The sequence below is a fragment of the Equus quagga genome, chromosome 4 (assembly GCF_021613505.1).
Source record: "Equus quagga isolate Etosha38 chromosome 4, UCLA_HA_Equagga_1.0, whole genome shotgun sequence".
Lineage (NCBI taxonomy): Eukaryota > Metazoa > Chordata > Mammalia > Perissodactyla > Equidae > Equus > Equus quagga.
The window spans coordinates 28,890,101-28,904,438 of NC_060270.1; the positions used below are offsets into that span (position 1 = coordinate 28,890,101).

The following is a 14,338-nucleotide window of genomic DNA, read 5'->3' on the forward strand; positions in this document are numbered from 1 at the left end:
CTTAGGCAGCTGAATTGAGGAGTCAAGAACGCCATCTGGCAATGTCTCGTAACCGTGTCCCAAATATCTAGTCATCTACAAGGCACCATACAACACCTCCAGGATCCACTTGATCTTAAGGTATTTCATTTTACACATAAAGAAACAGCGTTCAGTTGATTGGCCAAAGTTATGCATCTAATGAATGGCAGAGTTGGGAATTGAAACCAGGGTTTCTGATTTCAAGGACAGTGTTTTTTTCCATTATGCCACACTGCCTCACATATATTATTTATGGGACCATAGAGATTCAGACTAATAGAACAATCACATGACAAAATGGAGACAAATAATACCTACTGTTATCAATACCTACTTTTTATGGTAGACACTGTGTAAGGCATTTTGTATAAATTCTCTAAGTGTTACAACAACCTTTAAGACATAGGAATGTCTTTAGTCTCCATCCCAGTTTTCACAGATGAGGAAACAGTGTTAGAACTAGTTTCAAATTCAGGTTTATCTGGACCCAGACCATAATATTCCTATACCAGAAAGCCTCTATCTGTTCTTTAAAGACCAGGTAGACTTTTAAATGTCATTTTATTTAATAGAAGACATTTAGACATCAAGTTCTACTTGGCCTATTGGACATTCATGCAGCTAACCTAATTTAGATAACAGGAAGGATTTTTGCATAATAGTAATTTATTTCCAATAGTGATAATTTCTCTTATTGATGCTCGGTGGCCTCAGTAAATGTCCATTGAATCAAACAGATTAAGTAAACCATTTGCAAATAATCAAAGTTAAAACTTTTATGTAGTTAAATATTTTTTTCTATAACGTTCTTTAGTAACCCCAGATGTTAATACTTTTTCTCTGACAAAAAAAAGATTCTTGATATTTCACTGATTTTTTTTTTTTCAAGCAAGGGTATTCACCAAAAATGCCTTGAACTCCACCCTTAAGCAACTGAATGAACATTTTCGGTGGAGGGCCCATCATCTGTTTAAGATCTGTGCCGTCTGTTCTCTTAGTGAGAAGCACTTGTGCCTCTCCTGTGTCTGGTAAACCGAGGTTGCTTCGAGTAGATTGGAACTAGAATCATACCATCCTGTAGTTTGATGCCATCCAAGGATCTGTGCCTAATTACGTTTTCCTTTTTGGGGAAAAATCCAAGTGTTAGTTGTAATCTTTATGCCACTTAGCATTTAGATAGAATACTAATTCTGATTGTCTTTATTTGTTTTATATTCAGGATTGGTATGGAAGAAGAGTTTTATGAAAACCACAGTACCATTATAACATACTTTCCTACAAGCATGGCTTTATATTTTACATGCTACCCATGAAAACATTTCCTAAAAGACACTGCTAAGAGTAAACTGGCATTGGGGTTCTAGAATGAACAGCTTGGAATGGTCTTAAGAAGCAGGAGAATTTTAGCCGTAGATCTTTTTAAAGTTCTTTGTGGTTTCTCTGCTGGACTGTGGTGGCCTCTCTCCCTTCTCTGAGGGACACACTGGTTGTTTAACCGTTCCTTTCAGGAGCAAACCAGAAGATCCAGTTGCTCCGGCTCCTTGTGTTCTTTCTCCTGCTTCCGAGACTTGTGCCTGGATGTTTGGGGAGACCCAAGTGCTCATTCTAAGCCCCCGTCCCCTCTTCGCCTTCCTGTTGCTCAGTGCTTGCCCCCTCCTCTTGCCACTGTCATCGCTCCTTTGATTGATTTCTCACTGCGGCATGCCTGTAGCACCTGTCATTTTCACTCCCACTGAATTCTGTTGTGTTTGTGGACGTGAGGGGTATGTTTACGTTTGCAAACTAACAAACTATGCTTGCCTACAGTGTATTTTTTATGTGTGGTATTTTGGGCAGGTGAGAGGAACAGAATATGTGTCTAATTACAGTGGAAGGGGGATCCCTAGTGTTCCATGTGACTTATTTTTTTCTAAATCATAACAAGTGTATATTGCTTTTAATAGGAACATGAGGATTTACTTTTTAAACATGCACCTTTAATGTAAAAAGAATACTATTCAATTGTGATTCTGTTTGCAATGAAATTAGTTTTAATTTTATTGCTTGCCTCACTTTCCACAGGTAGGGAACAGCGGATTTAGCTATGTGTGTGTGTCTTACAATTGAATACACTTGGCTGTGACTTTCCGTAACTCAGCCTGCTGTGCATTGTTCTTCAGCCCGGCCGGCTCCTCTGGACAGACAAGGCCTTTATGTCTCTGGTTTTTTTCGTTAAAATCAGCGTTCACCATTATTAGCCTTTTCCTTTGATCCTTTAACAGTGTCACATGCCATAAAATAAAAAGTGACAGCTTTCAGATTGATTTAGGAACACTGATCTTTTCCACAATTAGATTGAAGAATTTTAAACACCTTGGGAAAAAGACAGATCTAAGCAGTGAGCCATCATCTCAGATTAAACATTCAGGTTTGTTGTGTATGTGCTTCCACTGGAAGGGAATGTTTATTTGGAGGGGTGAGGAATCCTATGTCTACTCTCTTCTGTATCCTAGCGCTAAATATTTTCTTGTGGAATTCTTTAAGGTGGTGGTAATAACTCTTTTTACCTATGACAGTAAAGAGTTGACTAGATAAATAACCTTCAATCTGTATTCTCTCTGCCCCCCTCCCCCCAATCTCATAGAGCTTGTGACCACCGTTTTTGCCTGTAAATGCTTGGTAGCAGTGCAGCTTACTGTGTTTTGTTGACAGAGTAAATTAGAAGACCCTTAAAAGCACTTAGTTATTGTTTACTGTGCCCTCAGTGCAGCCACCTGCCCACCCCGCAGTGCTGTGGAAGGAAGGACTGGTAGGCCCCTGGGGGTTGTCTCGATAAGATGAGAAGACCTACCCAGGCAAAGCAGGAAAACATTTCAAAGAGTTTTCATTTTAAAGTATTTTTGCTGTTCTCTGTTGGCCAATTTAGAAACATATGTTTCAAAATATATATGTTATAAAAAATTTGCCTTTGTTGATGATGAGAATATTTTGGGTGTTAACATCAGAAGGCCTGTCATGGTTATGTTATGCTTCCATTTTGTGAGATGACTTCCACTGAGATTAGACCTAGCTGTAGCCTGGCTTACAGGTTGATGGCAAAACAAACAACCTGGGATTTAAATTCTGCTTTGGAGAAGAGACAGCCAAAATAATTAAAAATTGACTCTTTTTTGAGGTGACTATAACTACAGGTTTTGGAATAGTCATTTAATTTTATGTCATTTACTTCCCATTTCAATCAAGATGAATTCTGAGGGCCTCTGTTGAATTTACATTTCTGTACAATAACCAGGGACTCTGCTTTCTCCAAGAATCACTTATCTAAATCACATTCATGAAAAACATCAGGATTCACCAGAAGGGTTTCAGTGACAGCAGAGCATTTTCTAGTGAAGTAATACTAAGAAATAGTACTTGCTTATATTATACCTTTCTACGCACATCTTTCCAATTGTGGAGCACCAAGGGAAACCATCATTATAAAATAAAATTGTTTTTTTATATTAATGAGACTGTGGTTTTAAAAGAAGTGATTGACATTAAACATGAGCTAAGATCTAATTTTGACCTAACAGCATTTACATCATGCTTCATGTTTTGAAAGGTGATATTAACAGTAACAATGATATATTTATACTACTTTCTTCTAAAAATGATCAGGTGGCTAAGTTGCTAGGAGCAATAGTACCAAAAGATAGTTTGGGATAGAGAATGAGGGTTTCCATATTAAATATAAAAAGAATTTTCTCTTTCTGAATAGTTTAAAGTTATTCTTAACATTAGATATTTTGTGTTATAGAATCATGGAATCCAGATCTGCAAGTTATTTTAAAAATTTATCCATTGAATTTATATTCAAGAGGGCAGATAGTACATAAAACTAAATAAGAAGTTAATTACATTGATAATTTAAAAATGTAACCTTAAAAAATGTGTTCCTAAATAATTGAAAGCTGACTTTTTTTTACATCAATTTTTTTTCATTTGTTTGTTCTCAGAAGTCATTTCTTCTTATGTTCTGTGCTGTGACAGTACTATGCTTTAACAAACTTGTTAAAAATGAGCAGACCTTCATCTACTAGGGTGGTGTTCTTTTTCCTTATTTTCTTAGGAGTCCGTGGATTGGTGGGCAAAATGCTGCTTGTCCTGGGCCCTGAACTGTAGAGAGAAGATGCCAAAGGCCAAGTACATGTACCTGGCTCAGGAGCTCCTGGTTGATCCGGAATGGCCACCAAAACCTCAAACAACAACAGAAGCTAAAGCTTTAGCTAAGGGGAATGGATCGTGTCAGATCACCATAACATAGCAGTTGCTCAGTCTCAGTGGTGTGCTAGTAGCAGTATTGAGGAGGATGTAATTTTAGGACTTTCTGATCCTGTGTGTCAGAATGGCACCATTTCAATTTATGACCCCTCTGATACAGTAGCTGATTTGAGAGCTTTTTTTTTCTTAAAAAGAAAAGAAAACAAAAGTTTGGCCTGTCAGTTAAATTAATATTCAGTCTGTACAGTCCTGTATCTTCATCCAGTAATTCTGAATTAAAGTAATTCTAAATATTATATATATTTCCAGAATTTTCTTGATTGTTACCCTAGTGATACTCTTTATATAGGGCACAGAAGAAGGTTGGTATTTGGTAGGTTTTTAGACATTAGGTTTGAGACTTAGTTTACACCTTTAAATTTATTTTCCAACCCCCTTCTTAGAAAAAGTCCTCGTTTGTATCCAGGCCCTAAATTTGTCCTTGATAAATAAAAAGGGTGTTAATTAACCTCCAGTGAAAGTAGGTAGCAAGTCTGTTTTCATTGGATTCTAACATTTCTCCTACAGAATTCTCTCTACTTACACCAGTTCCTTTTGACAGCCTAGAGTTAGGAGTGAGTTTTACGGTGTTGCTTATAGAACAACTCAGGTAATTTCCATTCATGGTTTTATATTTTCTGTACAAACTGCCTGGGTTTTTATTTTTCTAATCAGCAAGGTGCTTCACTATCTTCTTGAGATGTCCCTTGGAGCTATTAAATGGATCTTGTGCTCTGTCTGGTGTCAGTGGTATAATTTGCTTCAGTTAAATGTTGTAGAACCTTTTTCACTAGAAAGAAAGATTATTTCTTTTGGCGAGATGTAGATTTATATTTCTAATATCTTTTCATACCTGTTTTTTTCTCTCAGGTTTTATATTATTGTAAATCTTTATTTTCTTCTATGTCTTTAATTGCCTAAAGACATAGGATAATAGTGAGTTGTTTTTGTTTTTTTTAATTTTTTGAGTTAGAATTTTACCTCCTAAAATTCTTAAGGTTTGATGTACGTCCCTTCTGTCGTAATGAGGTTTTAAAAACGAGTGGTTTCCGACTGCTCTTTTTTCAAAGCAGTGTGAACTTGATGAGAGTTTGTTTTATGCCACTAGGTGGCACCAGAGGTCAGAGTGTACCAATTTTGAATTGAATGTTTACAAATGAGGGTATTTGGTTGTGGAAATTTCTGGGAGAAAAAAATTGAAATAAAGTTAAAGAAGAGACATTCATTGAGCCAAAAGAAATGTGGAAAATATTTTTCACCTTTCTGTTTTGCCTAGTGTTTAAATTCTAAACAAAATTAAAATATCTTTAAAAATGCCTTTCTAGTAAGATCCCGCAGTTTGGCAAAGCCCACAGTTATGATAAACAAGGAAACTGATATTGCTGTAACATGGATACTAAACTGTTAGAACTCTGTGACATTATCCTCTGTTCCTCCTTAACCAGTAGCATGCTTGTGCTTTCCACTAGCTGATCATTATTTTCCTGCTGTATTTTTACCAACTTATCAAATGTTACCCAGAATGGTAGAGCCAAATGGTTCTCATTGCTGATGCTGCAGAGACCTGAATGATGTTTGGTAACTGTAGAAAAATGTAAGTTATACTCAGGATCACTGTTAATTGCTATTGCCACTGATGATTCTTACAAAAATATAATTGAAGTTTTCCATCAGAAAGTATGATACAATATTGATAACATTAGATAAGAACAGTTGTTCCATGAATGATTCTATGAAGCTATGCATCTTAGACCTCTTGAGCTGTGAATTAGCACTGTTTTCTATAGTTACTTATTCTCTTGATCATTCTATAGTTTTCACATTGATTTTCAATATGTACAAGTGTTATTCTTCAGTAATTTCCCAGAATTGTAAATTTTATTCTTTGATTTAAATACTGAAGCATATAATTAAAGTAATTGCTAAGTAGCAGCTTAAAAATCCAGTTATCAGATTGTATTTAACATCTTTAAGAGCATAATCACAAGAACTATATTTTTGACACCCTCCCCCTTTTTTAACATTCAGATTTTATAAGAGTTTTATATCTCATCTGTCCATATTGTTTTCAAAGGAATGAGTTTTTTAGGTAGGTGGAAAAGCATTTAGGAAGTTAGAATTGAGCATAGATGAGGTGGGTTGCTCATATGTAACTGATGGCTTCCAGAATGTTATTTGAAGAATATCTGTGAATCCAAGTGTGGGTCCTACTCAGTGCCATAGGTAGACTGAATCTTCTCTCTGTAGGTCACCATTACGTAGTAATTTTGGTTCTGAATTTCACATTAAATTATTTGAGTGTATACAGACCTAAATTTTAAAATGTGTACATATATTATTTTGATGTATTAAGATGAATAAATATTGCCGATTTAAATTTTATTTATGCACATACTTAAAGGACAGAAGTGTCCAGGAAAGTAATTGTTAAATAATGATACGTAACTTTTTAACTTTTTAAATGAATAACAGGATTTTTAATGTGTGTCTCCCTCAGGGTTGTTTAAAGTTTTTTTTCTCCCTTAAATATATAAATAGTGGTAACTATATGTTTTGTATCTTCTAGCACCAACTGCTGTAAAGCAATGCTGCAAATAATGCTTGAATAAAAGTGGCTAAGCCAACAACAAAATAAATACTTTTTGTATTAGTTTTATAATCCTTACATTCGAAAGCTTTCCAAATTGCACTTGCTTTAAAAGCAAAACTGTCGCAGTTTTTACTCTATTTATTTTGTTTCCCATGTTTATGAAAATACTGCGCAGTTTCAAGGCATGGTAAATAATATATCAGTGTTTATATATTCTGTTCCAAAAACGGCTATAGATACAATATCCAGAGAAGAGCAAAATTCAAGCTTTAGAAAACATTCTAAGATTTCATGCATGCATATCTGAAAATAGGTTTTTGTATATTTATGGTGGGAGGTGGTTGGGGACTTTTAACAAAATGTGGGATGTTAATTTTTGTATAGTCTGTGGGCATTTACACATATTTTTAATGTATTAAAGTTTGGTAATTATGTGCACATTAAATTAATAGTTACTTCCTGTTATGATTTGTGAATTCCCTAAGACTTTGGATTTTTTTTAAAGTAACTTTATATCAGAAATGATACTGCATCTTTATATTTTTAAAATTGTATTGCTGCTCAAGAATGGTACCCTGATGTCAAAAAGGCATATGTCATAATTGTACATTCAGCGCTGTAAATAACGTTATGAAATCTTTTTTGATTGAAGCTATTCAAAATAAAAATTTAAATGAATGAAATCACAATTCTTTTTTTCTATGTCTTTATACATTTGTTTACTTTTTAGTTATTTGGATACTGCCCTCTCTGGATTTATTTTCCTGTTTAATACTTTTCCATTTCTTTCTTTCTTTCTTTTAACTTTGAAGAAAATAAGGACTGCATTCCACATATCACATCATGTCTGTGACCATCCTGTGGAACCCATCAGTCAGAATCAATGTAGAGCCAAATGTTGTGTCAGGAGGTCTGAGGGAAAGGGTGAAATGTAATACTAGGGACTTATCATCTATTGATAATTGGGAAGATAAAACTGCAAGATTTATGCCACGTAAGACATGCTATCCTGGTATCGTGGGTTCTGCAGGAGGGCTGTGTCTTCCGCGTGGGCCGTGTGGCTGTGTGGGGTGGTGGAGTGGCTGGTGTGAAGGCCTACTTGGAGCCCAAGTTGTTTCCATTCACTGGTTTGTGGAGCAAATGATCACACCCGACAGCCTCCTGCTTTTCTTCTTCCTCTTCCCCCTATGTCATCGCCAGCCGCCTTCTTCTGAGTGTATATTGCGGGAGGACAGAGAGGGCTCTAGGAGCTTGAATGAGACCTCACTGTTCAGAGCTGGGGTTGTGGTTACTCTAAGTGCAGAGAGGTCCTGCTGTGGCGTGGCCTCTGAGTCTCCCCTACGGCAGAGAAAAGCATATCTCATCCAGGCAGACACCTGCCTTTGAATGGCCAGACCCCATAGGCCAGGGATCTGTGCCTTCACACACAAGCTGCCGCTTGGGACAGCAGATTTCTGAGCCATTTCATGGATCCAAAATCTGAAGGACCTGAAACACAGGAGCCCTCAACTTCATTGCTCAAAATATACCTTGTCCACTTATTCACAGGATGGACTCACAGTGCTTCTCCAGTGACCACAACCTCCATACCCGTTTTTCCTTCCTGGGTGGTCAGAATGTCCTAGTCTCTTCAGAGTACAAAACTTGGAGGCTGTTCTAATTGGAGCTCTTCCTGGGGAAACAGGCTAAGGAAGCTTCACCAGAACTTGACTCGAAGTTTTACTCCAAGTATTCCACGGCACTCCTTCCCAGTCCCTTGATCACTCTGGCTCCCTGACATTTTCGTGGGCGAGGAGCCTTTCACTTGGTGTGCACGGCTGACTCGCTAGGTCGTCAGAGTAGCTGCTTTGGGCTCTGGAGTTGCTTCCCTTGATCAGAGCTGAAAGAGCCCTTCCACGATCCCCGGCAGAGGCCGCGGCTTTCCCTGTGGCTTAGGGCTGCACGGCTTCAAAGGTAATTTCCGTCAGCTCAGCATTCACTGGGCTTTGACTGCATTTGGCGACATCAAAGGCTGATTGGATTTCAGTGTCTTTTCTACAACACCTGCAAATGTCATGGCTCAGGGGACTGCTTTCCCAACCAGGGTAAACTAAGAACCAGTTTTGCTGTACCAATCCACTCAGTAATGCCAGAGCTTAGTGTTTGTTCTTTCACAAATCAAGCATTGACTTTCCCCAGTATTTTTTTAATGCCCACATTCTTACCTTTTCTCTTAAATGATGCCATTTTCCCTCCCAGATCACTTTATTTTGCATTAAAATCTCTTAGTAGTGATATAAGCACACTTAATAAAAATTCAAACCTCATAGAAAGATATATAAATATAAGGAAGTCTACCTATTCCCTGATTTCTCTCCCAAAAGGTGAATACTAAAGTTTCCTGAGTGTATCCTTCCAGAAAAATATGTATGTATATATCCTCATATAAATATATTTTTTTAAATGCTACACAAACAATACCATTTTATGTGCTACACTGCCTTCGCTATATGTCATTCAGTATGTCTTAGAAAGGTATGCCAGCATTTGCACCTCAACTCTATTCTTTTTAAAGCCATGAAAGGCATCCTGTTGCATGGATGTACCCTAATTTAAATGACTACTTCCCTGATGAAGGGCATTTAGGTTTTCATTTTTTCCCCCCCTTTTACAAGCACTTCTGCAATAAGTGTCTTTCTGCACCATATCCATAGAGTATATTTTTAGTGGTGGAACTGCTGGACAAAGGATATATATATTCCTTTTGTGAGGAAGATTGGCCCTGAGCTAACATCTGTTGCCAATCTTCCTCTTTGTGTTTGGGGAAATTGTTGCTGAGCTAACATTTGTGCTGATCTTCCTCTATTTTATGTGGGCGCCACCACAGCATGGCTTGATGAGTGGTGCTAGGTCTGCACCTGGGATCCAAACCTGTGAACCCCAGGCCGTGGAAGCAGAGCACGCAAACTTAGCCACTACACCACCAGTGTATTTGAAATTTGGTTGATACTACTAAATTTTCCTCCAAAAAGTTTACCCCAACTTATAGTCCCACCACTGTAGTATGAGAATGTCTGTTTCTTCACACTTCATAAAACACTGGATATTTTGAGTCTTTAAACTTCAAAAGGTTATTTCAGTGTGCTGTTGGTGCAGGGTTACCAAATAGCCCAGAAACAGACCCACACATTCACGAGATGTTGGCTCACGACTGTGCTGACATTGTAGCTCTGAGGGAAGAAGGGGTTTATATATATAAATGGGGCTAGGACAGCTGCTTATCCTCATGGGAAAAGATAAAATTGGACTCAACTCACATCATACACAAAAGTCAATTCCAGGAACTTTCCAAATGCAAAGGACAAACCTATAAAACTTAAAGCATAATAGGGGAATATTTTTCTGTGTTGGGAGGAGGGGATTTTTTATTTTTTCCTGCTTTTTTCTCCCCAAATGCCCTCAGTACACAGTCGTATATTTTAGTTGTGGGTCCTTCTAGTTGTGGCATGTGGGACGCAACCTGAACATGGCCTAATGAGCGGTGCCATGTCTGCGCCTAGGATCCGAACCCTGGGCCACCAAAGTGGAGGGGCAAATGTAACGACTCAGCCACGGGGCCGGCCCCCGAGGATTTGTTTTAATAGACACAAAAAACGCAATCATAAAAGATTGATAATTTTGCCCCTATCAAGATATCTATCCATCAAAAGACATCATAAAGAAGGTGAAAAGGCAAACCACAAACTAGTTGGAGATATTTGTAACACCTATAACTGGCAAAGGATTAGTATCCAGAATATATAAAGAATGCCTACAATTCACTTTTTTAAAGGACAAACATTTTGCTTGTAGAGAAATAAGCAAAAGAAAAGAACCCAAATTTCTCAGAAGATGAAGCACAAATGGCTCTTAAAAATATGGAAAGATGCTCAAGTTCATAATTAAATGGGAAAATGAAAAGTTAAAAAACCACACTGAGACAATTATTTCATATGAGCGGCAAAAATTAAATTAAAAAAATCAATTCCAAGTGTGGACAGAGCTGTGAGGCACAAGAACTATCATACACTGCAGGTGGCATTATGTATTGGTACCACTACTTTGGAAAGCAGTTGGACATTCCTAAGTTAAAGTGAGCATGTGGCATCCTTCAATCCAGGAATGCCATTATTGAACATATTTGAGGATATTTTTAGCCTTATTATTCCTAAAAAGAAAAAAAAATGGAGCTTTTAAGAATGTTCTTAGCCTTAGTATTCATACAAGGGGGGCGGGGGGACCTGGAGTAGGGAATTGGGGCAATGTGGCATGAAAAGAAAGACCCAAAGGAAGGGTGGCTCTCTGGGGGTGAGGCTGCTGCAATGAGCCGACTGCGTCATTCAACTTTTCTAGCATCACAGAGCCGTATTGTGCCATTTATGGAGAAGCTTCTCTCCCTCCTGCTTTTACCAGTTTGATAGTAGGACTTAGGCTGTATATGGTTTCTTTTTCAGTTGGAAGATATTTGTGATTAAGAACTGGAATACGCCCTCTGAGATAGGGTCCTTTCCATGACTGTTTTTCTGGTGCAGTCTTTATCCTCAGGATGCAAGGATACCTCCTCTTCCTTTGGAAAGTGCCGAGTCACAGGCAAAGCTCTAAGCTTTTCAGTTGCTTTGGGGTGCAGTACCATTGCAGGTAAGGCCAAATATTTTTTAAAATATGGGCAACTGGAGGGCTCTGTCGGCCTGTGCGTGCGTACGAAATAAAATTTAGTACAAGAAATGGTTTGTGCAAAATTACATTTGGGAAACATTATTTTGGTAGATTAGTATTACTATGCGTATTTCACAAATAATTCAATGTCACGAGTATTAATTTTTAATTAAGCATCTTAGAAATGATAGCTCCTTTTTTATGGCTCAATCAGAAGTACTACTCTTAAATTCTAGCTCTGTGACCTTGGCTAAGTTACTTAGCCTTTCTGTGCCTTAGGTTCTTCCTCTTTTAATTGGGGATAATAATAGCACCTACCTCATAGGGTTATTGTAAGGATTAAATGAATTAATTTAAATAAAGTCCAGAGAACAAGGCCTGGCATAAAGTGATCGGGATGTTACCTGCTTTTCTCAGCATGGCTAACAGGGTGTTCACTATTGTGGGGTGTTCGTTGTTTAGTATAGTAAGTCAGTACTGCGCCTATAGTGTGGTTGTGATCAAAGGCATCAGGTGGGGGTGGCTGTTTTAGCAGACTTCGCGGTTCCCTTCACGGCTGTTGGTCATGGCCAGCCCTGGGTGAGTGATGAAGTCAAGAGCAGGGCTGCTTTCACAGTGGGCACTGCTCAGTGATGTCTGCAGCTTGAGTGTGAGAATAATTATTTTAAGTCTCGCCATGTAACGATTCTGAAGTATTGACTTTTCTATAGCTTGAAAACACTTCAATTTCAATGCTTTAAACTGAAGGCAGAAAATCAGTAAAACAAAAGAAGGAATGAGACCTCGTAGTGTAGAAGGAATGTCTTCTCACTACCCAGGAAAACGTACGCTCCTAAGAAGAGGGCGACTTTGTATCTGGATACCATTCAAAGTCAGTGATGATCCTGGCGAAAGGCTCATTCCCCCGCAGGGTTACAAGACCGAAGATGAGCGTTTCCCCTTGCGTGTTGCCCTCAGACCTCCCGCTCTTGCCTTTTCAGACATGCTGAGGAGCGCCTTGCTGTGCGCCGTGCTCGGGCTCCTGCGCGCCCAGCCCTTCCCCTGCCCACCAGCCTGCAAGTGTGCCTTCCGGGACGTTGCGCAGTGCTCCGGGGGCGACGTGGCGCGCATCGCCGCGCTCGGCCTGCCCACCAACCTCACGCTCATCCTGCTCTCCCGAATGAGCCGCGGCGCCTTGCGGAATGACAGCTTCAGTGGTATGACCGTCCTGCAGCGCCTGATGCTGTCAGACAGCCACATTTCCGCCATTGCCCCCGGCACCTTCGATGACCTGATAAAACTAAAAACCCTGAGATTGTCCCGCAACAAGATCACTCATCTTCCAGGCGCGCTATTGGATAAGATGGTCCTCCTAGAGCAGTTGTTTTTGGACCGCAATGAACTAAAGGGCATTGACCAAAACATGTTTCAGAAACTGGTTAACCTGCAGGAGCTCTTTTTGAACCAAAATCAACTCGCTTTCCTTCCTCTTAGCCTCTTCACAACTCTGGGGAACCTGAAATTGTTGGATTTATCGGGAAACAATTTGACTCACCTGCCCAAGGGATTGCTTGGGGCACAGGCTAAGCTTGAGAAACTTCTGCTCCACTCGAACCAGCTCGTCTCTCTGGATTCGGGGTTGTTGAACAGCCTGCGCGCCCTGATCGAGCTGCAGCTCGACAGAAATCACATCCGTTTCATCGCACCCGGTGCCTTCGACCGGCTCCAAAACCTGAGCTATTTGACTCTTTCCAGAAACCACCTCGAATTCCTGCCCTCTGCTCTCTTTCTTCATTCGCACAATTTGACTCTATTGACCCTGTTCGAGAACCCGCTGGAAGAGCTCCCGGAGGTGCTCTTCGGGGAGATGGCCGGCCTGCAGGAGCTGTGGCTGAACGGCACCCGGCTGCGCACCCTGCCAGCCGCCGCCTTCCGCAACCTGAGCCGCCTGCGGGTGTTGGGGGTGACTCTGAGCCCGCTTCTGAGCGCGCTCCCAGAGGGCGCCTTCCGAGGCCTCGGCGAGCTCCGGGTGCTCGCGCTGCGCTCCAACAGCCTGGCCTCCCTCCCCGACGGCTTGCTGCGCGGCCTCCTGAGGCTGCGCAAAGTGTCGCTGCGCCACAACCGGCTGCGGGCCCTGCCCCGCGCGCTCTTCCGCAACCTCAGCAGCCTGGAGGAGGTCCAGCTCGACCACAACCAGCTGGAGAGCCTGGCTGGCGACGTGTTTGAGGCTCTGCCCCGGCTGACGGAGGTCCTGCTGGGGCACAATCCTTGGCGCTGCGATTGTGGCCTCGGGCCATTCCTGGAGTGGCTGCGGCAGCACCCGGGCCTCGTGAGCCGAGTGGAGCCCCCGCGCTGTCGCGGCCCGGGGCAGCGCGCCGGCCGGCCGCTCTTGGCCCTGGGGGAAGGTGACCTGGGGTGCCCGAGCACCCGGGGCCCGCCTCCCTACTCTCCCGCGGACAGCTCCTCCGCAGCCCCCACCCAGCCGGCCCTGCCCGCGGCCTCCACCCACCCTGCCTGGGTGCCTAGGAGCTCAGAACCCTGGGCACGGGCCCAGCCGCTTGCCCAGGGCGAGCATCAAGACCATAGCCTGTTCTGGGCTCTTTATTTTCTGCTTTTAGTTACTCAGGCCATAATAACTGGCATCATTGTGTTTGCTATGATTAAACTCGGCGGGCTCTTTCGAAAACTAATCAGAGATAGAGCTCTTGAGTATTGAGTCAATGGGAAAACCTTGCGATTAATTAAAATGTGACCAGAATCTTGTCAGATGTGGCTCTGGGGAGAATCCAGATA

General features: G+C 40.9%; 2 protein-coding genes across 7 annotated transcripts in view; both read left to right on the top strand.

The window, feature by feature from the left end:
* The window catches only part of ATP13A3 (ATPase 13A3), an 82,894-nt gene extending 75,311 nt beyond the window's left edge, over positions 1-7,583 (top strand). For all 6 annotated transcript variants that reach the window (XM_046659218.1, XM_046659216.1, XM_046659220.1 and 3 more), the window contains one exon: positions 4,112-7,583. In XM_046659218.1, the coding sequence (XP_046515174.1) occupies positions 4,112-4,306 (195 nt within the window). In that variant the 3' untranslated portion in view covers positions 4,307-7,583. The remainder of the gene's footprint in view (positions 1-4,111) is intronic.
* Positions 7,584-11,367: 3,784 nt separating this feature from the next.
* GP5 (glycoprotein V platelet) lies at positions 11,368-14,261 on the top strand. The gene is made up of 2 exons (XM_046659829.1): positions 11,368-11,548; positions 12,547-14,261. Exons 1-2 carry the CDS (start codon positions 11,422-11,424, stop codon positions 14,259-14,261), a joined length of 1,842 nt encoding a protein of 613 aa, XP_046515785.1. The 5' UTR covers positions 11,368-11,421.
* The last annotated feature ends 77 nt before the right edge of the window (positions 14,262-14,338 follow it).

Excerpts from the sequence above, each read along its gene's own strand:
- GP5 (XM_046659829.1), top strand. The coding sequence starts at position 11,422 with ATGACTGTTTTTCTGGTGCAGTCTTTATCCTCAGGATGCAAGGATACC. Across the intron at positions 11,549-12,546 it reads GGGGTGCAGTACCATTGCAG|ACATGCTGAGGAGCGCCTTG; the intron begins GTAAGGCCAAAT and ends TTGCCTTTTCAG.